The sequence below is a fragment of the Lemur catta genome, chromosome 3, assembly GCF_020740605.2.
Source record: "Lemur catta isolate mLemCat1 chromosome 3, mLemCat1.pri, whole genome shotgun sequence".
NCBI lineage: Eukaryota > Metazoa > Chordata > Mammalia > Primates > Lemuridae > Lemur > Lemur catta.
This window is the reverse complement of record NC_059130.1, coordinates 43,706,812-43,734,005: the sequence shown is the minus strand read 5'-3', so window position 1 is coordinate 43,734,005 and position 27,194 is coordinate 43,706,812. Positions and strand designations below refer to the sequence as shown.

General features: G+C 37.5%; 1 protein-coding gene and 1 long non-coding RNA gene across 2 annotated transcripts in view; one reads left to right on the top strand and one right to left on the bottom strand.

Annotated features, from left to right (window-relative positions):
* The window catches only part of LOC123635321, a 40,612-nt gene extending 38,276 nt beyond the window's left edge, over nt 1-2,336 (bottom strand). The window contains exon 1 of the long non-coding RNA XR_006734096.1: nt 2,118-2,336. This is a non-coding gene — a long non-coding RNA (uncharacterized LOC123635321). The remainder of the gene's footprint in view (nt 1-2,117) is intronic.
* FMO3 (flavin containing dimethylaniline monoxygenase 3) lies at nt 868-24,385 on the top strand. Its single transcript, XM_045547390.1, has 9 exons — nt 868-1,063; nt 2,026-2,163; nt 8,069-8,257; nt 13,979-14,141; nt 14,396-14,538; nt 16,906-17,105; nt 19,919-20,274; nt 21,885-21,957; nt 22,724-24,385. Exons 2-9 carry the CDS (start codon nt 2,032-2,034, stop codon nt 23,061-23,063), a joined length of 1,596 nt encoding a protein of 531 aa, XP_045403346.1. The 5' UTR covers nt 868-1,063; nt 2,026-2,031; the 3' UTR covers nt 23,064-24,385.
* Nucleotides 24,386-27,194: the final 2,809 nt, after the last annotated feature.

Genomic DNA, 27,194 nt, shown 5'->3' with positions numbered 1-27,194 from the left:
AGTTTAGAAATGAAGATCCCTATCTCCAAAAGACATGAAAGGACAATTCCTCAAGAATTACACATATCCCAGTTTATGCTAAATATCAACTGCTTAATGAAGGTAATAACTGGTTAATATGAGTGAGATGTCATAATTTTAAGTGACATAGGAATATGGTTGATTGGTGACCAATTTTTAGAAATTTCACTATATTTCATGACTAAGAGTTATGTGCAGTATATTTAGTCTTACTGCCAACATAATTTTACCTGGTACTAATTTTTTCTTTCACTTATACAAATTACTTGGATCCATGTGCTATTTTGTTACATGCATCAATTGCATAGTGATCAAGTCAGGGTTTTTCAGGTATCCACCATGCAAATAACATGCATTGTACCAATTATGTAATTTCTCATCATCCTCCCCTCTTCCACCTAGTGGTATTAACTGCATCTGCTACCTGGAACTAATGGATCAATTTATGGAATTTGATCTTTTCCACAATCACACACTGTCCCCAGCAACAAAGAAATGCAAACTTGAGAAACACAGGCCTTTGACCGCAAATGTCAAAAGAAAGGACATGGAAAGAGAGAGTATGGAAAAGCCATTGTTGCTCCTGGGCTATGTCAATTAAGTAGCTGGTTTGCTAGTGTTTGGAGAACTACTAAGAGGTACCCACAAAAGAAGTAGGAATGAGGAAAATAAGGTAAACTTTGAAATAACACATAATGAAATGGAGTAGAAAACTGCAAAATCATTTGGGAGAAACTACCTGATTCCCAGGGCCACGGGTCCATCAGTGTGACCAGTAGACTGTGTTTACCAAAACCAACAGAAAAGCAGAAACCGGACAGCAACAGAGACTGGCCAGACTCCCCCCACCCCACTCCCATCACAGGGATTGGTGCGAGCTCACCTGGTAGAAGACCAAGACATGACTACCTCTTTAAGAACAGCTCTTCCCACTTTCCAATAATCCCCAAGAGTGTGGGCTCAGAAAGCATTTTCTCTTTCAAACTGCCCAGAAAACTTGAACAAGACTTAGGCATACAGAAGAAAGGAAGACAAAGAAAAGGTAAAAACAGAAAAAAGTTGATATTACAAAGGGCTGAGAGGGAGGAGAGTGGGACTGGTAAATGAAGAAGGAACATGCTATAGTTTTGTACCAAATATAGAATGAGAATGACATAAAATGCAGACAGTTTCTTCATTTGTTTGTGAGAATCATGGATCATGATGTTATCACTGAAGTCTATTTCTTTGCATAAGTCTGTGATTTTTGTCTAAAAAGAAAAAAATACTAGTAGAAGTAGCACTAGAGCCTACAGATAGTGTCAGGAACAGGAAAAGGTTAGGAAATGTACTTTTCTTAGGAGGGAATGGAGATTAGGAGTGGAAGCTAATGGGAAGACGTTTTTAGGTAAGGACTTGAATTTTCTATTTAACTGAGGAGAATATTATTAGGGAAAGAAAGATGGTGACTACGTGGCATGCTGAAATATAGACATCCCCAGATCTTGTTCCTCATCAAATCTTGTGTCAGAGTGGAAAGAAGATAGAGATATATGTCTGTGTGTGCGTATATATATATATATATCTCGTATTTGTTTCTTCACTCACATGTCCATACATATGTATATGTTTAGGTCGGTGAATGTGTGTATATGTGTTTTAGCTGTGAATCTCTTTTTCTTTCTCCTGCTTACTCTCTTTGGCAGAGAAAAAAAGACAAAAAGCCAAAGGCAAGAAAGATAAATATATATGCTGATCATTAGACTCCTAACTTTGGAGAGCTAACTGAAAGCAAAGTGCTTGTTTTTCAGAAAAAAGGATTCTCTTCAGAAATTTGAGAGAAATGCAAAATGTAAAGTACTAAAAGAAATTCCAAACATTTTTTTCCTTGGGTGCAAAAGTGAGGTTTCTTTTTAAGCCAAAGAGTGAAACCAAAATAAACAAATAAATAAATAAATAGAAGTAGGTAGATAGATACGTTTTCAGCACTCCTGTTGCCTGAATTGTTCTCTGGGCTTTGCACAGGTGACCATGGGGAAGAGAGTGGCCATCATCGGAGCTGGTGTCAGTGGCTTGGCCTCCATCAGGAGCTGTCTGGAGGAGGGGCTGGAGCCTACCTGCTTTGAGAGGAGCGATGACATCGGGGGCCTGTGGAAATTCTCAGTGAGTAGGGCATCGTTGCAATAGACGGGGGAGTTGGGAAGTGTACAGAAACATGCTGCTCGAGCACAGGCTTCCAAACCTGCTACCATGGCAGTCACGGTCCCTGTGAGGTTTGGAATCCACAGGGTACAACATCAGGAGCAGGCGGGAAAGTATCCTCCTTGAAAGTCAGAAGTGAATTAGACAATGGGCTTCGCAGCCCTCTGTGTACAGAATTCACCCATGACAAATCATTAATAAAAACTACTAGGGCGTAAAATCTTTGGCAAATAGTGGTTAGGTTTCTGTAATTATGAGTCAGTCGTTTAAAAATCAATGGCTTTTCCCATCCTTTTGTTGAGGTTACCAAAGGTCTTCTTAGTGATTGAGACCACAGAGTGTAAAGTTTCAGGTGCTAACTTTGGTTGTGTGAAACCACATAATGGAGACAGCTGTAAAAGGAACCAAGAACAGAATATAGTGCTTCATAGTTCTTCAATTCCCTTTTGTTTCTGTGCACTTATAATAAAGACTCTATCCCCAAACACGTATATATGCACTCAATCACTTCTCGTGTTGCCTGACAACAGCGGGTGTGGGAGTTTCCCTGTGCCCTCCACTCCATCAGTATCTCTAAACTTAGGAACATTGCCTGGCCAAGCCTGGCCCATCTGTCTTATTTTCCTTCTGATAAGCCAAATAATATATATGTAAATTAAGGAAGATCCTCTAGAAAAGGACACTTTTAAGCCACTATGCCGTCCTCAAATACAAAATCAGTATTATATTATACACCTCAATAAAAGGGTTATATTTAATGAAACAGTATCTGTAAAGCTCTTTAAATACTATAAAGACATGATGTATTATTCTTATTAACATAGATATTTTGTACACTGTAAAGGACTCTGGAAACCACCTGGCATCTTGTATAATGCTGTAGAGGCTAATATATGTTACTGGAATGGCTGACAGGGCTTCAGATTTGCAGTGATGACTCTTACGTCTATTTTATTGAGCACTTCCTAACTGTCAAATGATTTCCCATTTAATTCTAGCTTTACAATAATCCTAGAAGCTAGCTATGAATTTTTTCTTTTACAAATTAATCTGAAGCTTAAAAAAGAAAAGAAAAAAAAATCACACAGCCGGTAAATGGTGGAGACAAGACCCCAGTTCCAGATTGCCTTTCTCTGCAGCCTACATTCTTTATCCCTTTGCAAATTGCTAGGTGCCACTCCACCAAGTGGCCTCTTGGCCTGGCCACAGTTTCTACACAGTGATCTTAATCAAAGTCTCATATTCAAATTTACTTTGCAAAATTTTGGGAAACACAGCCAAAGACATTGCTGCATTTCTCATTGCTCAATGAAAACTTTGGAACTGGCATCATAGGTTGATAAAACTATTACTCAACTGCAAACATGTGCTACTCTTCAAGAAAATGAAAGGATAGCCCAGAGGGTAGAAACTCAGGCCCAAAGGGCAGGGGCTTGAGCCATGAAGGATTATTCACAGGCCCTAAAACCTAATGTAATTTGCTCTGCTGGACTTCAAAATTGCTCGGGATTGGTGATTCCTTTCCTTCTGCCTTTTTCTCCCTTTTGGAATAGGAATGTCACTCATGCTCTTCCCCCATTGTACTTTGGAAAAAGGTAACTTGTTTTCTAGTTTCTCAGATCCATAGATGAAAAAGAACTTTGCCCTATGATGGTTCATGCCCAGAATTTCACCCATACCTTGTTTAGATGATTTAGATGATGAGATTTGGGACTTACAAGCTGATGCTATACTGATGAGAGTTGGAATTTTATTTCATGCTGCAGTGGGTTGAGACTTTGAAGATGTTGGGATGGGGTGGATATGTTTTACATGTGGGATGGATATGAATCTTTGGGGGCCAGAGGATGGATTGTAGTAGAATAAACAATGAAATAAGGGCCAAAGATATCACATCCCAATTCCTGGAACCTGTAAATGTTACCTTATCAGGAAAAAGGACATTTGGAAGTATAATTAAGTTAAAAATCTTGATTTTCCTGGGGTATTTGGGGAGCCCCAAATGCCATAACATGTGTCCTTATAAAGAGGAAGTAGAGAGATTTAACACAGAAAGACAGACGAGAGAATGTGATGTGATGACCTCAGAAGAAAGACATTTTAAGATGCTGTGCTCTGACCTTGAAGATGGAGGAAGGAGCCACAATCCAGGGAATATAGGTGACCTCTTGACACTGAAAAAGCCAAGGAATGCCGGCATGCACCATACTCGGGAAGAGGCAAGGAATGGAATCTCTCCTAGAGCCTCTGGAAATGAACATGGCCCTGCCAACTCCTTGTTTGCAGCCCCGTGATACTGATTTCCATCGGCTGGCCTCCAGAACTGTGAGAGAATAAATCCCTATTTCTTACTATTATTATTATTATTTATTTATTTTTTTTTTTGAGACAGAGTCTCAATCTGTTGCCAGGGCTTGAGTGCCGTGGCGTCAGCCTAGCTCACAGCAACCTCAAACTCCTGGGCCCAGGTGATTCTCCTGCCTCAGCCTTCCAAGTAGCTGGGACTGCAGGCATGTGCCACCATGTCCGGCTAATTTTTCTGTATATTTTTAGTTTTCCAGCTAATTTCTTTCTATTTTTAGTAGAGACAGGGTCTTGCTCTTGCTCAGCCTGGTTCAAACTCCTGAGCTCAAATTATCTTCCTGCCTCGGTCTCCCAGAGTGCTAGGATTACAGGGCTGAGCCACTGCACCTGGCCAATCCTTATTCTTTTAAGCCATCAAAGTTTGTGGTGATTTATTACAGCAGCCACAATAAATTAACATAATTGGTTATTGAGAGTTTACCACTGTGATGGGACTTATAGATTGCAAATGATGTCATGAACTGTAAGTGTTTCTCAAACACCATTAGGAGTCTGTGGCAATATACTAGTATTCACATTATGAGATTATGTTATAAAATTGTGTTAATTTTGTACTTTCATGAATTTCCATTTCTAAAGTCAGCATTTTACATTCCTTTATGTTTTCTTTTAGAGGGATCCAATCATTAGTCAAGTGTGAAAAACACAAAGAATGCAGCTAGTTTATACTTCTGAAGCTGTTTCCTACAGCACTTCCCTATGTCCTGCTAGTTCTGACTTCTAACCTTGATCAAGAGTCAGAATAACATATTTCTCTTACTTTCTTTGATCACAGAGAAAATAAAATAATTTATGACTGGGCCACAGGTCTAGGTGAAATGTTTTTCTTTCTTAAAATCTCTCCAAACAATAAATCAATAAATTTTTTGAATTTCAGCATGAGGTTTTCATGAATAGAAGTTTTTTCTGAGCATACAACACTTTTTTAACTTCCTCTGCTTTTTTTCCTAGACTGTATATCAATGTGTTCTTTGATGTTTCCTCTCTCCTTGTGCTGGTTATTGTCGCTATCAAACAGCTCAATTCACCAAAAGCTACAAACTCCTTTACCTTCCCACCCCACATCCTCACTAGCAGGGCCAACCGAGCACGTGAGGAACAGAACACTCATGCCCTAGATCAAGATCACATTGTTTTCTGAAATGAGCATGACAACAACTTAATTCATTATTTGTTGATTACTATTTGTCTGTAATCAGTCTGCAGCCACATTGGCTTTTGACATGATTGTAATATTATAATAATATACTAAAAATTCATACTCTGGGGCCCCTGACAACTTTGAGTTATATGAACCCTAATTAGAAATTTCTAGTGCTCAATGCTTCCGTTACGAACTAGCAACTATATGTAGAAATCTGCAATTTGATCTTTCATCATGAAACTTCAGGTCAAAATTTAGACTTATTAATTTATTGTTTGAGAGCTCTTGAGAAAGTAAGTCATTTCACCTAGACCTGTGGCCTAGTCATAATGTACCTTCGTGGTTTGAAGAGACCTAAACTGAGGTTCCACATTTTCCTAATCATGCTCCTCACGGTGTTTTTTTTTTTAATTTAATGCCTTTTACTCACTTCAACAGCTTGTTTTGCAGAGCTCACAGCTGTAACAAATGTGTCGTATGGTGTGCTTTTCCACAGTGACACTAGTTTCTTGGTCATTGGCTTCTATTTGTTTAACTCTACACCGTGACTGCCAGCTTGGCTGCACTTTAGAATTACTTGAAGAGCTTTTAAAACTCCCAGCCAATTAAATCAAATTTTCTGAGAGGCAGACCTAAGTGTTTTCTTTTAAAGCTCCCCAGTGTATTCACATGTGTGGCTAAGGTTGAGAACCACAACATAACATACCAATCTTCTTATCGCTGATCCTTCTTTCTTCAATGTTCTTTTTCTTTCTTCATCATCACTTAATATCTCCTCTGAGGTTTTATTAGCATACTTCTATAGCTTCTCAGAGATAGTATAGCCAAGTCGGATAGTTTTACATAGCTGAAAGTTAAATCTTTGTTACCTACATAAATGCTCAAAGGGCATCTAATGCCTATAAATTCTAGGTGTTAGGTTCATAATAGTTAACACATTATTATTTTTTATTTCAAAATATTAAGGGGTACAAATATTTTATGTTACATGAGTTGCTTTTGTAATGCTTGAGTCCTGGCTATAGCTATGTCCGTCATGCAAATAGTGTTCATTGTACCCATTAGGTATGTTTGTGCCTCTCCCTTCCTCCTCCCTCCCCTGTGCTTGATTTCCACTGAGTTTTACTTCCCTCTGTGCATATATGTGCTCATCAGCCAGTTCCAGTTTAATAGTGAGTATATGTGGTATTTGTATATCCATTTTTGAGATACTTCACTTAGGATAATGCTCTCCAGTTCCATCCAGATGTTTGCAAAGGGTATTAATTCACCCTTTTTTAATGGTTAAGTAGTACTCCATGGTATACATATACCACGTTTTATTAATCCAGTCATGTATTGATGGGCACTTGGGTTGATTCCACATCTTCGCAATTGTGAATTGTGCTACAATAAACATTTGAGTGCACGCGTCTTTTTGATGAAAAGCCTTCTTTTCTTTTATGTAGATACCCAATAGTGGGATTGCTGGATTGAATGGTAGGTGTACTTTTAGTTTTTTTGAAGAATCTCCAACTATTTTCCATAAGGGTTGTACTAATTATTTTATATAGTGTAGAAAAAATTCCAAGCTTAATTTTTTAAAGATTAAGTTTTAAAATGCTCACATTTACAAATCTTATAGCAGCCATCTGTCATTGTTTGTTTCTATAAATTTACCATTAGATGCTCATGTTCATAAGTTGACACATTGAAATCACTGAAAGATAAATTTTGGAAAATATCTGGCACCATATTTAATAGCTCAAGGGAAAAAATCATTCTAGTTACATATTTCTAAAAAAAATAATCATATTCAAAATTTGTTACCCTTAGAAAAGATATTAAGAAAGGTATATTCTTCCATATTCTAAGTTCCCTTGATTAGCATTAATTGTTTAAGTAAAGTTAACTTATATGTCATATTACTGAATTTACTTGTGGATCAGGCTGACTCAAACGAGTATACACTTGGCCCTCTGCATTTACAGTGCCACATCTGAGGATTCAACCAATCACAGATAGAAAATATTTGGGAAAAAACACAATGAAAATAACAATACAATAAAAATAATACAAATTTTAGAAACAATACAATATAACAACTACTTATTTAGCATTTGTATTGCATTACTTTTACTAATAAGTAACCTAGAGATGGTTTAAAGTATACAGAAGTATGTGCATAGGTTATATGCAAATTCTACAAGCCATTTTATACAAGAGACTTGAGGATCCCAGATGTTGATGTCCACAAGGGTTCTGGAACCAATGTCCTGTGGATACTAAGGAATGACAGTAATTAATTGGGACTGGCCCTGAACATGATCAGTACACTTTTTTACCAATTTTCTTTCACTTGAAACTATATATTCACAGGACCATGCTGAAGAGGGCAGGGCTAGCATTTACGAGTCGGTCTTTACCAACTCTTCCAAGGAGATGATGTGTTTCCCAGACTTCCCATATCCTGATGACTTTCCCAACTTTATGCACAACAGCAAGATCCAGGAATATATTACTGCATTTGCCAAAGAAAAGAACCTCTTGAAATACATACAATTTAAGGTAAGATGCTGTCAACAAATTAACTTTTGGCATAACAATTAGAAAGTCCATGTCTGTTGTTGGATTTTCATTTGTTTCTTTTCACTATCCCTTTCTTTTTTCTCAACATTTTTAACAGTGTGAACTCTCTAACTCTAGATTTAGAGAATATATTAACATCTTCTTACCAAGAATATGTGGGAAATTCATAAAATTTGACCACAGAGAGTTCTTAGACTAAAATTCCACTAACTTAGGAATCAATAACAAACACCACATAAATAGAAGCAAAAACAGAGACCATGTAATCCTCTCAATAGATGCAGAAAAAGCATTTGACAAAATTCAACACCCTTTTATGATAAGAATGCTTAACAAAATAGGCATAGACGGGGCCTACCTAAAAATGATGCAAGCCATAAGTGACAAACCCACAGCCAACATCATACTGAATGAGGAAAAATTGAAAGCCTTCCCACTTAGAACTGGATCCAGACAAGGTTGCCCACTGTCCCCACTGCTATTCAAATAGTGTTGGAAGTCCCTGCAAGAGCAATCAGGCAAGAGACCAGAATCAAGGGTGTCCAAATGGGGACAGAAGAGATCAAACTCTCACTCTTTGCTGATGATATTATATCTAGAAAACCCCAAGGGTTCAACCAAGAGACTCCTGGAATTGATAAATGAATTCAGTAAAGTCTCAGGATACAAAATCAATACACACAAATCAGAGGCATTCATATATGCTAATAACAGTCAAATGGAGAACCAAATCAAAGACTCAATACCCTTCACAATAGCAACAAAGAAAATAAAATACCTAGGAATATATTTAACTAAGGAGGTAAAAGACCTCTACAGGGAGAACTATGAAACACTGAGGAAGGAAATTGCAGAGCACATAAACAGGTGGAAAACCATACCATGCTCGTGAATCAGAAGAATCAACATTGTTAAAATGTCTGTACTACCCAAAGGGATCTACAGATTCAATGCAATCCCTACTAAATTACCAATATCATTTTTCACAGATATAGCAAAAATAATTTTATGCTTTGTATGGAACCAGAGAAGACCCCTTTTAGCAACAGCAATTTTAGGCAACAAGAACAAAATGGGAGGTATTAATTTACCAGACTTCAAACTATACTACAAGGCTGTGGTTATTAAATCAGCTTGATATTGGCACAGGAACAGGGACACAGACCAGTGGAACAGAACTGAGAATCCAGATATAAAACCATCCTCGTATAGCCATCTAATCTTTGACAAAGCAGACAAAAACACACACTGGGGAAAAGAATCCTTATTCAATAAATGGTGCTGGGAAAACTGGATAGCCACATGTAGAAGACTTAAACAGGACCCACAGTTTTCACCTCTCACAAAAATCAAATCACGGTGGATAACAGTCTTAAACTTAAGGTGCGAAACTATTAGAATTCTAGAAGAAAATGTGGTAAAATCTCTTATAGACATTGGCCTAGGCAAAGAATTTATGAAGAAGACCCCTAAGGCAATCACAGCAACAACAAAAATAAATAAATGGGACCTGATTAAATTAAAAAGCTTCTGCACAGCCAAAGAAACAGTCACAAGAGCAAACAGACAAGCTACAGAATGGGAAAAAATTTTCTCATGCTACACATCCGATAAAGGACTATAACAAGAATCTATTTAGAACTCAGGAAAATCAGTAAGAAAAAAATAAAACAACCCTATCAAAAAGTGGGCAAAGGACATGAACAGAAACTTTTCAAAAGCAGGCAGAAGAATGGCTAACAAACATATGAAAAAATGCTCAACATCTCTAATCATCAGGGAAATGCAAATCAAAACCACAATGAGATATCACTTAACTCCAGTGAGAATGGCCTTTATCAGAAATTCCCAAAACAATACATGTTGGCGTGGATGTGGAGAGATAGGAAGAGTCATACACTGCTGATGGGACTGCAAACTAGTGAAACCCCTGTGGAAAGCAATATGGAGATACCTCAAACAGATTCAAGTAGACCTACCATTTGATCCTCCAATCGTATCATGGACATCTACCCAAAAGAACAAAAGTCATTCTATAAAAAAGACACCTGCACCCGAATGTTTATAGCAGCACAATTCACAATTGCAAAGATGTGGAAACAAGCCAAGTGCCCATCAATATATGAGTGGATTAGTAAAATGTGGTATATGTATACCATGGAGTATTACTCAGCTGTAAAAAATAATGGTGTTATAGCACCTCTTGTATTTTCCTGGATAGAGCTGGAACCCATTCTACTAAGTGAAGTATCCCCAGAATGGAAAAATAAGCACCATATGTACTCACCATCAAATTGGTTTCACTGATCATCACCTAAGAGCGCATTTGGGAATAACATTAATGGGGTGTTGGGCAGATGTGGTGGGGAGGGGATGGGTGTATACATACATAATGACTGTGATGCACACTGTATAGGGGATGGACACACTTGAAGCTCTGATTCGAGGGGTGGAGGGACAAGGGCAATATATGTAACCTAAACATTTGTACCCCCATAATATGCTGAAATAAAAAAAAAATTAAAAAAATGCAAAAAAGAAGAAATCAATAACAAAAATATGTGTAAAATATCCCTGAATTTGGAAATTAAAAATTCTTTTTTTTCTAAATAACATATAGGTCAAGGAAGAAATTTCAATGAGAATGTAAAAGTATTTATAAATGATAATTTAGATTCTATATATTAATATCAATATTTGTAAGAAGCATAGAGAGCTATACTTTCATGACAATTTTAAACATAAATACTTATATTAGGAAGTAAAAAAGACTTAAAAACTAATAAGGTAAGGAAATTTAAGAAATTAGTAAAAGAAAAACAGAATAAACTCAAAGGACATAGAATGAAGGGGATAATAAAAAGAAATTATAAAATAGAAAATAAAGCATATTAAATTATTCTTTGATAATTTATTCTTTGATAAATTTATTCTTTGATAAATTTATTTTTTGATAAATTTACTCTGTAATAAAATAAACAACAGATGAATAGCTGGCAGTTTTAGAAAAAATTAGCAAAGGCACAAATAAATAATATTGGAAATAAAAAGGTAGACAAAAATAGATGCAGATGAAATACTATAAAAATGTTTTCCAGATAATATTTTAAATTGGTTAAATTTTTTAAATCTTTTTTTAAACAATTTACCAAAATTCACTCAGGAAGAAGTAGAAAGCCTGAATAGCCCTTTGATGATTTATAGTTCTTTGACCTAGAAATTAAAAATCTTCCCATTAAGAAAATAAACAATTCCACAGGTGAGTACTTTCAAATTGGCAATGAACAAATTATTTTGATATTTTATAAATTCTTTCAGAGACAAGAAAACGAAGTGTGATTCCCAAACTCATTCTATGACATTATAACCTTGATATCAGAAGTAGATAGGATAATATGAAATAGGAAAATTACAAGCCAATCTTCTTCATGAAAATTCATGCAAAAATCCTTCCTAAACAAACCCAACACAGTATTTAAAAAGATTAACTGGGCCCGGCGCAGTGGCTCACACCTGTAATCCTAGCACTCTGGGAGGCTGAGGCAGGTGGATCGCTCAAGGTCAGGAGTTTGAGATCAGCCTGAGCAAGAGCGAGACCCTGTCTCTACTAAAAATAGAAAGAAGTTATATGGACATCTAAAAATATATATAGAAAAAAATTAGCCGGGCATGGTGGCACATGCCTGTAGTCCCAGTTACTCAGGAGGCTGAGGCAGAAGGATTGCTTGAGCCCAGGAGTTTGAGGTTGCTGTGAGCTAGGCTGATGCCACGGCACTCTGGCCAGGGTGACAGAGCGAGACTCTGTCTCAAAAAAAAAAAAAGATTAACTGGGGCCAGGTGCAGTGGCTCGCACCTGTAATTCTAGCACCCTGGGAGGCCGAGGTGGGAGGATAGTTTGAGCTCAAGAATTCCAGACCAACCTGAGCAAGAGCAAGACCCCCGTCTCTACTAATAATAGAAAGAAAACTAGCTGGACAACTAAAAATATATCTAGAAAAAATTAGCCGGGCATAATAGACTCTGTCTCAAAAAAAAAAAAAAAAAGATTATTGCGTTGAATTTGGCTGATGGATATGAAAGTATTTTAATATTATGAAATATAAATCTATAATTTACTACAGAAAACTGTTACAGGCAGAAAATCATGTTTATTTAACAAATTCAGAAAAGATATTAACTGAAATTTAATACTCATTTGTGCTTGAAAGAAACAAAAAAAGGAAAATTCTGACCAAACTAAGATTAGAAGGGAATTTTCTTGACTCATCAAAACATACACAAACATTATCTTAAATCTACACTGTTCAATATGGGACCACTAGCCACAAAACTGAGATGTGCTATACATACAAAATACAGAATGGATTTAATAATTTTTATTTTGATTAAATATTAAAACAAATGTATCAGAATTGGATTAAATTATACATAGTTTCACCTTTTAATTTGACTACTAGAAATTTTAAAATTACATATGTTGCTCATATTATATTGCTATTGGACAATGCTGTGCTAATAGTAAAAAGTTAGAGGCATTCCCCTTAAAGTCTAGAACAAAATAAAGATTCCTTATTATTGCTATGTATTTTCAATAATCTTAAGAAATTTAGGAAACAATGCCATAAGTAAAGAAAAATAAGGGAATGACAACTTGAAAAAAGAAAGACATCATTATTATAGACAATATGATTGCCTATCTATTAAACCCAAAAGAATCTACAAATTAGAGTTAATAACAATAAAAAATATTAGGCAAGGTGGTGGTATATAAGAACAATATATAAAAATCAATTATATTTCTGTAAACCAGCAACAAACAGAAACTATAATCCAAAAAAGGTATCATTTGCAATAGCATCACTAAATAATATCAGAGTTATTCTAAATAAATTATGTGCAAAATCCTATGGATTCATAAGTGCTCATTTTATTATTATATTTTGTAAGTATCAAAAATGTTACATGTGTGTTTATACTCTCCAATATGTATGAAATACTATATAATAAAATGTTTAAGAACAATTAATACTAAATAGAGTTTCTCTCTCCAATATAACCAGAAAAAATAAAAGATTTTTTTAAAGAAGAAGTAAATTAGCAGGCAGCTATTTAGCTGTGAATAAATATTTATTGAAAACATAGTCAAGAGCTACACAGTGTATAGTCCAAGTAGCATCAACATCACCTGAGAGTGTGTTAGAAACTTAAATTTTCATGCTCTACCTCTGACCTACTGAACTAAATAAAACATCTGGGAATGTGATCCAGGAATCTGTGTTTTAACAAGGTTTCTGGGTGGTTCTTATGCACACTAATGTTTGAGAAAATTGTACATCCTGAATATATAGGATATCCTTTATTTTAACACAACAATAATATTAAACAAAGAAATAGCGAGAGAGGTATTACAAAGTGATTGTTACAAAAATTGTTGATCACCAAGTTACTTACTACATATGGTGCACACCTCTTGTACACTATAATTAATTCACTCTCATATGTCCTAGAGATGTCACTCTTGTACTGCAGAAAATACTGGTCATGCACAAAAAACATGCAGGGATAAGTGTGTGTGTGTGCGTGTGTGTGTGTGTGTGTGTGTGTGTGTGTGTAATTTAGTGTTTTAATTTATTCTGAGGGAATTTGAAATTCACAATATGTACCTCCACCAAAAAAGGTTTCTTTCTATATTTCTTTTAGACATTTGTGTCCAGTGTAAATAAGTGTCCTAATTTCTCAATTACTGGCCAATGGGAGGTTATCACTGAAAAAGATGGCAAAAAAGAATCAGCTATCTTTGATGCTGTGATGGTTTGTTCTGGACATCATGTGTACCCCAACATACCAAAAGAGTCCTTTCCAGGTAAGGCTGAAATGCTGAAATTCAAACTGCCATCTATACATCTGGCAAGAATGAATATCTTAATAATGTTATTTTTTTCCTCAAAATACAAACAGGTTAAATTTAAACATACTTCTTCTAAATCTAATGTACTTGGAGTGTTAAAATTCCATATTATTGTGAGTATATCCACTCACAAGGTCACTTCTGAGAAAGTAGTTTGCTTTTTTTAATGGAAATCAAACTGACTCATATGTTTCCCATTTTTCACTCAGGACTAAAACATTTTAAAGGCAAATACCTCCACAGCAGGGACTACAAGGAACCAGGTGTATTCAAGGGAAAGCGAGTCCTGGTGATCGGCCTGGGGAATTCGGGCTGTGATATTGCCACGGAACTCAGCCACACAGCTCAACAGGTACCACGTCCCTGTTACTCGGGGCACTATCATCAAAGAGACAGAAACATTTGTTACCATTCGAAAGGTATATGAAATGGGTGGGCAGAGGGTATCTGATGGGAAAACTCAGTGCTATTTCCTGTAGCTGAGCTTCCCTAGGCAACAGGTAAGCTTTTAAATTACCTAATAGACAAAGGCAGAACACTGACAAAGAGTGATGTTGTCATACAACAATCTCAAGACACTTGGTGCCTAATGTGTCTGATCAATACCTCTAAAACCAGTGCAGAGTTAGGTTTAAGGTTATGAGGTTAAGGTTATGACTCTGAGACTCTTCAGCAAGACCTTCATTCCCTTGAACTTCAGGTTTCTTAATGGGAAAACAGATAACAATTGAACCTACTTTTTAGGCTTGTTAGAGAGGTAAGGATCAGAACACAACTTAAGCAATATAAATGCATTTATTGATTCATACATACAATCATTCCATGGCTATTTATTGAGAGCCTACTATGTACCAGGCACCGGCTTGGGTGCTGGAGAGAGAGAGTGGTGAACGGAACAGACATGATTCCTGCTCTGGAACAAGAACTGCCACTGGGATGAAGGATAAACAAGTGATTCAGGCACTGAATGCTATGATTCCAGACCTGGAGGCCTCACAAAGGAAGTAGAACTGAACCAGTCCTTGAAGGATAAATACAGATTATATGATTGAAGAGGTGACAGAGACTGTTCTTGGAAGGGAAAATGGTATGACCAAAGGTATGAGGACAGGAATGAGCCCTGCATATGTGACTATTCTAGATTCATCTTGCTGGAATGGAGGTTCTTAACAGTAACAATTCATGTGATGCAGTACGGTACCCAAATACCTTCAAATATATGAGCTCCTCTGATTGTGGGAAGAAGGTTGTAGAGTTTTATTATGACCATTTTACAGAAAAGATACCTGAGGACCAGGAATGTCAATTGTCTTCTTGAAAGTCATAGAGTAAATTAATATTTGAGCCACCAAAGTGTTAGAGGACTAAAAGCTAAGCCTTCTGATTCCAAGGAACAGAGAAGCTACAGGTATTAAGACGGGCAGGAAAGATTGGAGTCAGGATATGTCATATATTTTAAGGACTTGAATGAGAGACTGAAAAACTTGGATTTCTCCATAAATAAAAGTAGATCATTTCAGCTTATCAATCAAGGAAAGTCATGAGGAAATCATAGTTTTAAGAAACTTGTGTTTGTGTATGTGATTATTTGTATATATGATAATTTAGAGAGTAGAAAGACCAATTTTGGAGACTCTCAAGTTAACTGACCTTTCAGTCTCTTCTTGTTTGTCTAGCTTCTCTTATAGAAATGCCTTGAAGTGACAAGGTGTATAAAAATTATCTTTAATGGAAAATATACGTATCCTTGTCAATGTTGGTTAACAGCGAGTTTCTCATTCTGCTCCTGAGAGTACACCTTATTGCATGTTATTTTGATGATAGCCATTAAATTATGAAATCTGGGGGGAAAATCTTAAAAAAAAAAAAGAGAAAGTCTGAAAAACTGCACTGTTAGAGATTAACAAACCAGAACAGGGAAGGAAGGGAAACTGACATTTACTGCACACATGCTATATGCCGGTAATGTTAGCCATGTTGCAAAGGTTATCACATTGATTAAATTCTCACAAATTTGATGAGGTGGTTTCCAATTATCTCCATTTTGGGAATGAGAAAAAGAGATTAGAGAAGGTAAATTTTTACCCAAGTCATATCATTAGTAAATAGGAAAACCAGGATTTGAGCCTATGGTATTCTGATTCCAAATTTCTTGCCTTCTTCCTGGCAGGCATTTTTGTTTGCAATGCCTATTTGAGATAATAATTGCTTGTATGCAGACAGCAATAATCAGATAAACACTAGGATAAATGTGACCAGAATTCAGCTATTTGTCACCTATGCCAGAAAAGATTTGATGAAAATACAAAAATTTTCCTACAACAGTATGATAAGGTAGCTGACCCTGTTCAGGAAGTTTATTTGGAAGTGCTTTCAGCATGGATACCTGTGCATGAAGGGAAGGAAGCTTCCCTTTACCTTACTCTGAAACGGGGTGATCCTTTGGCATTGTCCTAAATTGAGATGAGGGATGGGCCCGTAAACATCTGCATCAACAAGTCACTAGAGCAGGAAACTCAGACAGCATAAGACCTTGGGTGAGGACCCTCTCTTCAGCCAAAGAAACTCACAAAGAAAGCTGACAGCTGGGGGATGGCTTCTGGCACCACTCTCAGCAGCCGGGGTAATAAATCCATTCCTAAAGGGGGATCTCAGTAGTATATCACAATATCCGCTACAAACAGTCACTATGTTCATGGTTGAACTGGTGTTTTGTAAGGTCATCATCAGCTCCAGAAGTGGCTCCTGGGTGATGAGCCGGGTCTGGGACGATGGCTATCCTTGGGACATGATGATTGTCACTCGATTCGAAACCTTCCTCAAGAACAACTTGCCGACAGCCATCTCGGACTGGTGGTACATGAAGCAGATGAACTCAAGATTCAAGCACGAGAACTACGGCCTGATGCCTTTAAATGGGTAATGCAGAGTTGAATGTCATCTGACTGCTGGCTTTTGCTTTTGTGTCAACAACCTTGAATGTGTGTTGTAACCCCAGAACAAATCAAAACATTAGTGGAGTCATTACGTTTCATATATCAAAGGATTAAAAATTAAGAGTGATTTCCTATTTTGCAATCCTCCTTACTGGATTTACCCAACTAGAACATTGTGTAATACCTCAGGAATTAGTCCCTAGAATAATGATAATCCTAGTTAACATGTTTGAAGCACTTAATACATATCAGAGCCCTAGCAAGGTTTTCAAAGGCTCTAACATATGTTATCTCATTTTATTCTCACAATAACTGTGAGGAGGGCTCTTCTAGTATCCCATTTTTAGAGATGAGAAAACTGAGGTTCAGGGTAGTTAATAACATTACCACAGTCCCACAGCCAGGTAACAGAAGCAGCATCCAAAACAAACCCGGATCTGCTGATTCCAGAGCCCCTCCCCCTTAGCCACTGGCCCTATTGCCTCTCACTTAATGGCAAAGTTAAGTTAAACAAGGCAAGAGAACTTTCTGTCCTACACTCTCATCACCCACCCCTGAATGTAGCCCTCCCACTGGGCACAGGCACACCACAGTGCTTCCACCTTCATTCTCCTTCTCACCATCTCCTATAACATCCTCCAAGCCAGTAATATAAGAAATGGCTTTGACATGGAGGAAAAAACCCAAGTTATAAACTCCTAACATCAACTTGAATGCATTAATTCAACAAATATTTAAAAGCATTTATCATGTGCCAATTCCTGTGTTAAGCCCTGTGGATACAGCACTGAACAAAATAGGCAAAAATCCTCATGGAGCCCATGTTCTAAGTAGTAGGAAACAGATAAGAAATAATTAGCAGAAGGTCACATGGTGATGTGTGCTGGGAAGAAGACAAAGCAGGCAAGAGTGATGGCAAGTGCCATCAGGACAATTCCCAGTAGAGTCCTCAGAGTAGGTCTCAGGAAGGAGAGCCATGAGGGTCTCTTGGGAAGGGGATTCCAGACAGAGGACACAACCAGGTCACTGCTTTTTGGGGGTATGTCTGGCATGTTCCACAAACAACAATGAGCTTCTCTTCCTGGAGAAAAGAGGATGAGGGGAGAGTACCAGGAGATGGAAACCAAAGAAATAAAAATAGCCAGATGGTGTTGGGCCTTATAGACTATTGTAAGGACTCTGGCTTTTACTCTGACAGCAATGAGAGTCCATAGCAGGCATCTGAGCGAAGTAGTGACAAGACCTAAGTTAACACTGAAGAGGTCACTCTGGCCAATGTGCTCATCATGTGATGTAGACAAGGAAGTAAAAGGACCAGTTAAGAAGCTATTGTCCAAAACCCAGTGGGAGGAGATGATGGCCTGAACTAGGATTGTTAGAGTGAGTGGTCAGAGTGGGCAGATTCTGGAGAGAGCTTGAAGGTAGACCCAGACAGGACTTTGTTAGACTGATAAACGATGTGAGAATAAGAAAGGGGTCAAGGATGTCTTCAAGAATTTAAGTTCAGCAAGGATGGAGTTGACATTCACTGAGATGTGGAAGACTGAAGGAGAAGAAGTTTAGTTTTAGACATATTAAAGTTCAAAAATGCCTGTTAAACATTCAGGTAGATGAAGGTTGAGCAGCAGTGGGAAACACAAGACGGGGGAGGTTCACAGCATAAGTTAAAATGATAGAGTCATTAGAATATACGTAGTTCTTAAAGAAAAAAATCTAAATGACATCTCCTGACAAATGAATATAGGTGGAGGAGACAAAAGGTCTGAAGGCTGAGTCCTAGGGTATGCCATTGTTCAGAAAGAGGAGAGGAAATCAGCAGGTGTTAGAGAAAGGATAGCCAGGTAGGTAGGAAAAGACCCAAGAGAGAGTGATGACCTGCAAGCAAAATGGGTTTTAAGAAGGAGGAGCCCATCAACTGTGTTAAACGCTACTAATAATTTGAGTAAAATGAGAAATGAGAGTGCACCGTTGATCTGGCAGCCTGGTTCTGATGGCCTTGACAAGAACAGGTTCAATGTGGGAGTGGGGTCGAAAACCTGCTGGCAGCGAGTTTAAAATAAATGGCAGGTGATAAGCGCAGTGGAGATCAGGCTCTTTGCAGCCAGGATTCCAGCCAAGCTCATTCCTTGTCTGGCTCGGTTTCTTTCCCAGCAGAATCTGCCTGTGGATTTTTCTCACAGCTTCCACAGCCATACAAGAATAATGCCCTTCCTTTCAACTGTACTCAAGTCCACCCCTAGTTGCAGATTTATCCTCACCCTTTAGAAATATTACTGAATAAAAAGTAGTCAAACCCTCTCTCTTTTCAGACTTGCAGTGGCTAAAGCTTCAAATTGCACCCTGCCCCATTTCCTGGCCTTGTTTAAATTCCCAGGTGCTCCCTCCCTCACCTGCCTTGGGCCTTTGTCTGCACAGAGCTCATACTTCATCCCACTGTAGAGGCCAGATGCAGCTTTCCCACCTTTAACTTTCTTCCTCCTCTTTGATCTTTTTTTACACCGCAATGAACAGTTTGGAGTATACTGCATTAAGAACAGACACTAACACTTTGAGCAGTATGCATGTGTGACAGACTATGTAAAATTCTCCATATTATTTAGATCTCCTAGTGACCTTGTGAGGTAGGTACAAAGGTCATTGTAATTCCAGATGAGAAACATGAGGCACCAAAAATTTAAGAAACCTTAATCTTATCAGGGTTCACAGTTAATAAGTAGCGAAGAAAAAATACAAATATCCAGGTACTTGGACTTCAGGAAATTAGAGTTCTAGTGATGGTCTCTATTTTCCACACAGAACCCTGAGGAAAGAGCCTGTGTTTAATGATGACCTCCCAGCTCGCATCCTGTGTGGCACCGTGTCCATTAAGCCTAATGTGAAGGAGTTCACAGAGACCTCAGCCATTTTTGAGGACGGGACCATGTTTGAGGCCATTGACTATGTCATTTTTGCAACAGGCTATGATTATGCCTACCCCTTCCTTGATGACTCCATTATCAAAAGCAGAAACAGTGAGGTCACCTTGTTTAAAGGCATCTTCCCTCCTCTACTGGAGAAGTCAACCATGGCAGTAATTGGCCTTGTCCAGTCCCTTGGGGCTGCCATCCCCACAGCTGACCTCCAGGCCCGCTGGGCAGCACAAGTAATAAAGGGTAAGTAGAAGAAATAGCTCATTGATGGAAAGGTGAATAGTTTGACTTCAAGACTCAGTCAAATTTCATTGCTTGAAAGAGTAATAAGAAAAGATGTTTCCAAGCCAATATCCAGCCAATTTTACATATCCACAGTCATGGAAAAAGTGAGTGCTAGAAAAGCATTGGTATTTCTACTACTATTTTCTTTCCTGCCATTTGGACACGACAAGCAATGGATCCTTAGAGACAGAAAGTCTCTAGGTATGCTAGATGGTTAGTCTCTAAGATATAAGAATAGTGAGTTCCTATATTTTGAAAAGAAAAGGAAACAACAAACTTAGTTGACATCTGACAAGGGAGGCAGCAGCATCCTCCAGCAGTAGGTGCTAGGATCAGATTCACATTAAGATGTGAGTACAATTATGGACAGATGCTGATCATAAGATCAAGTATCCAGGAAGGTAATGGCAGGAAATTCTACCCAGGCTTCCACGTGCAGTTCATGCCCAGAAAGTCAGGCATTAAAGGAAGGGTGGGACACTTACTCTCGGTGAGGACAAGAATTATAACTTGGACTCTGAAGAAAGGAAAAAGGCAATTGATAGGGAATTGATGTATAAGACAGAGGCCTAGACTTAGGGGAAGTGGGAGACAAGGCAAACAACCTAACTGTGGAAAACCAGAGTACCAGGACAGATGGTCTAGTTATGAGCAACCCAGTTGCAGTAGCTGGTGGAACTCAGTCTCTTTTTTCTCAATCTCTTCTCATGCCCAAGATCAAGACAGGTTTCAAGGTCTAGAACCAGACCATATCTACAAAAGCTGTTCAAGTGACCCTCCCTATAAAGATTGCAGAAATGGGAAATCGGGCAAGGCTTTGTAGATCGCTAACAATCACATCTGGGCTGGAAGTTCTAATCTCATTCAAGGTGTTTCCAAGATTGCCAAAGAAATCATCCTAAATTTACAGTATCTCTGGGTACAAAAGCAAATTTTTGTCTGAGTTTCAGAGAACTCTGTAAACCTATATAAGCTTGAAATCCTGGGGCAGCTTCAACTCAGATCTTGTCTCTGGGGCTCTCTTGTGTCCTTGGTGGCTTATGGACAGGCCATATCCTCAGTTACATTCAAGATCTGTTGACTCTCCAGAGAAAGACTAGGGGCTTCAGTAAATTCTATGTCTTATCTGCTGGAGATACCCTTTTTTGGCCAAAGCAGGATTATATCCTATGAAGTTACTTTTTCCCTTAAATCTTCATAAAGTGACATTGATTTACCTCTGTTTCACTATAATTTAATAGATAACATTCTTAAAATATGACTGAAAGATCAGAATATAATCCATGAAACTTATTTTAAACATCAGGTAACCAGTTTGAGAGCAAAGATACAATGATATTCAGACAATGGTTTTTAATTATTGTGACAAGTATCGGCTCTGAGAAGACTGGGTTGTATGTCTCTCAAACTGATTGCCTATTCATTTGCTCATGATTTTATTTTGCTGGACAGTCACAAAAAATGGAAATGTTAATGTGATTCATAATTCATTATTAAAAAAGGAACATTGCAGGCTGGTCCTATGCTACACTCATTTAACTGTTATCATGTTTTTCCCTCTTTTTCAGGAACTTGTACTTTGCCTTCTGAGAAAGATATGATGGATGATATTGATGAGAAAATGGGGAGAAAGCTCAAATGGTAAGAGCACCTATTATAATGGGGGTCTAGGATTTCCATGGAAAAGTCAGAATTTGGGAATGCTTGGAACTGTTTTAATCTTACATGATCCTGAATGAAGCCATTAGGATGACAGCTGTGAGCTACATTCTCCAGTCAACAAATAATAACTAAAGACCCACTTTGTACCTGACACTGTATTAAATCCTCTTAAGTGCAAGACACAGTGAATAGTAGGACTGAGAATCTGCATTATACAGTTTTAGACCTCCAGGGCTCCCGCAAGTATATCAGAGAAAAGAGGCCCAGAAAAAATTAGAAATCTAAGGAGTTTGGGAGCACGTGGATGTGAACTTCTATTCTCTAGCCCATAAATCCTCCATGATGTAGGGGACACATCAAACAGATGCCTGTAATGAAGATGACTCAGAAAAATGAGAATGAGTCTGGAGAACCAGGCTCTCCATGCCTAGTTCTGTCACTAATTATCTCAGTGGCTGTGAACTAGTAACTTCACTTGGGCAAGAGACTGTTTATCCATTTGTAAATGGGGATTAAAATATCTTTCTCAGCTGCCTTGTAGGAATTTTGAGGAATTTTCAAATGAGACGAATATGAAAATTCTTTGAAAAAACTACAAAATACTGGATAAAGGAGTGCTATTCTTCTTACTTTCAGAAGACATTGACGTTGATTCCCACTGGTAAAAGACGTGAGGCTTTTTCCCCGTTCTTGTTTGTACATAGACTTTGGATATCCACAGTGGTGTTTTCTGTCCCACCTCTAGGTTTGGCAACAGCGAGACCATACAGACGGATTATATTGCTTACATGGATGAACTTGCCTCTTTCATTGGAGCAAAGCTGAACATCCCGTGGCTGTTTCTCACAGACCCCAAGTTGGCTGTGGAAGTTTTCTTTGGCCCTTGCAGCCCCTACCAGTTTAGGCTGGTGGGTCCAGGCAAGTGGCCCGGAGCCAGAAATGCCATCCTGACCCAGTGGGACCGGGCTCTGAAACCCATGAAGACACGAGTTGTTGGGAGTCTTCAGAAGCCTTGCTTGTTTTGCCGTTGGCTCAAGCTCTTTGCTATTCCTCTTCTGTTAATTGCCGTTTTCCTTGTGTTGTAATCATCACTCCCTCTAATCATCATTTCTGAAAGTTATTGACAGTACCCATGTGGAAACATCGCTATTTAAAAATTAAGACTTTTGCACCTCCTACACCTCTTAAGTAAGCCTGTTTAGGAATCATGTCATGATCTAAGAAGTGCATTAATCATATCTCCTTAGGCTCCACTAACACTTCATAATCAGAACTATGTTCTTTATGTCTAACTTAAATTATCTCCAGAAACATTTTGACATAATTTCTTTTCTCCTTTAGAAAATGCTTGAAATACATATTTCAAATCTAAATGAAGAGCAAATTAAGCCAAATAATTATAATATGATATTCCCAACCTACCTCTACAAACCATTTTCTGGGTAAAGAGGAAGGTTTGGCTACTATATTTCATTTTTGTTTTGTGCAGCATGCTCCAGGCAAGACCTCCTCTTCCCTGGGCGAGAAACATAGCACCCAGACCTGGTCTATATTGAAAGTAACACGCAGTAACTCAATTTATTTATACTCTCAATCAGGAAAAAAATTTTCCAACATTTAGGAGTAAACAAAAGTAACAACAGCAATAATAAGTATTATACCAAACATACATTTTAGCTGAAGGGAAGTCTTTTTAAAAATTAAATATTCAGCCAAAACTCTGACCAAAGTCTAATACTACATTTATAGGTTGTACTTCTGGGTACCAGAATCAATCTAAAATTTTATTTTAAAAATTAGCATTATTACCTTTTATTATTAAAATTTGATTATTATAAGTTTTAAATTTTGACATTATAGAGCAGATAAAGCAATCTGTCAGCATCATCAGTCATCAGAGGGCTCCACCTGTTGTTATGCTACATATGTCTTACTCCACCTTCCTTCCAACTTAGGTCTGTGGAGCAAACATATGTATTAAGAGAAGGAGATCACATTTTTATCTAATGCTTCCTTCTTTTCTATTGTTATTCTCCTTATATTTTTATCTTGGAACCTGAAACTTATCAGGGGTGTTGTACACAATTTAAATGTTTTCTTCTCCTAATTATGTATAGTAGCAAAGTAACATTCTGCTTTTAAGGTCTTCTTACTAGCTGTGAAATATTCCCAAATATTGCCAAGTGAAACAAAACTTTTCTTGAAAACCTGTGGTGTAAATCAAATCAAGTAACTAAAAATTATAATAAATACAGCCCATAAGGTTTATTTCATTTAATGTTATAAATGCTAGTACACAAATAAAATTGAAGAGTGAATTGCTATAATCCAATTTATATTATTCTTTTTTGTATGATGCTATGGTTTGAATATTTGTCCCCTCCAAAATTCATATTCAAACTCTATCCATAGAGGTTGTACTAATTTGCAATGCCACCAACAGTGTATAAGCGTTCCTTTCTCTCTGCATCCATGCCAGAATCTTTTCAAAAGAAGATAGACAAATAGCCAATAAACATATGAAAAAATGCTCAATGTCACTAATCATCAGGGAGATGCAAATTAAAACCACAATGAGATATCGCATATCACCTCACCCCTGTTAGAATGGCTTTTATTAACACATTTTAATATATACTTTTATATATTCTTAATATATATTCACTTGAATAAAATTCTTTAAAATGTTCCTTTTAAAGTCATTCTTATTCAGTAAAATAAATAATATTGTTCATTACTTAATCTCAAATTGTGATATATTCATCATACAGAATGATACATCCACTGACATTTGGATAATACAATGTAAATTTACTTTATAGCTCCTAAGTATTACAATGCCTTTTATCAAGGAGATTAGTATCAAAATCAACATATAACAAATTATATCAATAATAAATATTAATTAATATTAAACTAATACATGTGTGTTTTCTTAAGTAATTCCTTCTAATATCAAATCTACTGTTCTTGAAAATGTGTTTTAAAATAGGCCAGGTTTATAGACACAATTGGGAGGACTTGAAAGACAAAGGAAATCAGATTCTCAAAAACAATCATTTTTGTTACAGTTATCCCAACCAATATGCAATGAACTGAATGTTTTTGTCCCTTCAAAATTCATATGTTGAAGCCCTAATCCTAATGTGATAGTAGTTGCAGGTGGGGGTCTTTGAGAGGTAGTTAAATCATGAGGCTAGAAATTCTCATGAATGGGATTAGAGCTCTTATAACAAGAGGCCAGAGAGCTAGCTAGCTCTCCTTCTGTTATGTAAGGACCCAGCAAGAAGATGGGTGTCTCTAGCCAGGAAGGGGGCCCTCTCCAATAACTCAACCCTGCTGGCACCTGATTTCAGATTTCTAACCTCCAGAACTGTGAGAAATAAACATTTGTTGTTAAGCCACCCCATTTATAGTGTTTTGTTATAGCAGCCCAAACTGAATAAGACACAAGGATATTACTTATTTTGAAGCTATGTTAGGGTTAATAGTCAACTAATGGCAAAAAAAGAAAAAGAAAGAAAGAAAAAACATGTTACAAAGCCACAAGGCTAATCTACTTGCTGCATAAAGTCTAGAAGTACATGGTTGCTCTGGTTAACTATTATCAATATCTCTGTACAGGTAACAAACATTACCCTGTATTTGTAGGACACAACATTCTTCTCCAAGTGTTTTCATAGTTACTTTATCATCCTCTTTTCATGAATAGCAGCAAGATTACCAGAATATTTTCTATGCCTGTATTACAGATGAAGAAATAAATAAAGAAGCAGTGGTAGAACGAGGGAACTTACAATTCCTTGCCAGAGTACTGACTAGTCTTATGATAAGACATAGGAGGGAAACATCTATAATCTAGGTGCTCTCTATTGACAGTTTCCTTGGGTTAAGATAATGCCATTTAAGAGAGGAGACCCTGACCACCCCCTTCTAATTCTAAAATGGTACTTACACTGCTCAAACCTTTTCCTGAAGACTTTCATACCTACTATATTTACAACTTCTCTTCATAGACTTGGTTACCAGATTTAACTGTGGATGAAGCCCTGAAAATGAAGAGCTTTCTACGTTGAAAACATAAGTCAGTCAGGATAATTGCCCATCTCTGTTTGCCAAAAGGATTAAGTTGTAATAATATTCCCCATGTGGAAATGTAAATTCCTCCTCTTTGCTGTGTAACTGGGTAGTATCTATCAAGTGGAGATTTCCATTCTGTCTGTGTTGAGTCCATGACACAGGTATGTAGAAAGTGCAAGGAACTCCCTGACACTGGGAAAAACTATGCAGGCAATGAGGTTTACTTTGTTTACTTTTTACCAGCTTCCTCTTCCTGCTTTTGTGCTCCTTAGAATATTTTTCATGCCACTCATGTCTCTTCTGCTTTTAGACTAATCTCAATAAAGGATCTGTAATTAACTCCTGTTAAGAGTGACTGAAAACAGCTGAAAATATTACCTTTCTTGAAGGAAGTACATTTCATCATCTCATATAGGTGATTGGTACTCTAATTCTTGACATATGGGAAACTGATACCTCAATGGCAGGCCAGCATGAAAAAGAACAAAGTCCAAAATCACGCAGGCTATAGGCTTATGTAACTTACATGACCACTGTATAAAGGTGGCTGGTGATCAAAATTCCAGTGCCCAATTTGATTCAACTTATAGTTGATATTCAAGAGGAGGACAAACTGGTGAGTTTCTCAATTTTTTGGTCATAGAAACAATGAGGACAAGGTGGTGGACTTCTAAGGCATAGCAATAGACAAAGTCTTGCAGATGAGTCCAGAAGAACACTATGATTCTAGATCATCAACACATCAGAGTAAGATTTTAGCCAGAAGCAGATGGCATGAAAAAAGATCTGGTTCCTGATTGCAGAGGAGACAAAGAGGGTAAAAGTCAAGTCATAGAGAATGTCTAAGAACAGTCCTCCAAAAAGCATATGCCAAGATGGAACTAAACATGCAAGGATTTTATTAGGAAAATACCTGTGAAAGATAATAGGGATGGAGCTGGAAAAGACAGGAGCAGCTCTCAGACCAGACAGGAATGTAATTCTGACCCCAAGCAAAGGAGAGGGGAGGAGAGTCGGGTGGAAGCATTCTAGCCTGCTGAGGAGTTTAAGAATGGTTTGGCAAGGCTGTAGGGAAGCTCCCAATCCAAAGTTGGGCATTAGAGGAGTTCTGTGTCTTATATACAGGGCCTGCTTAG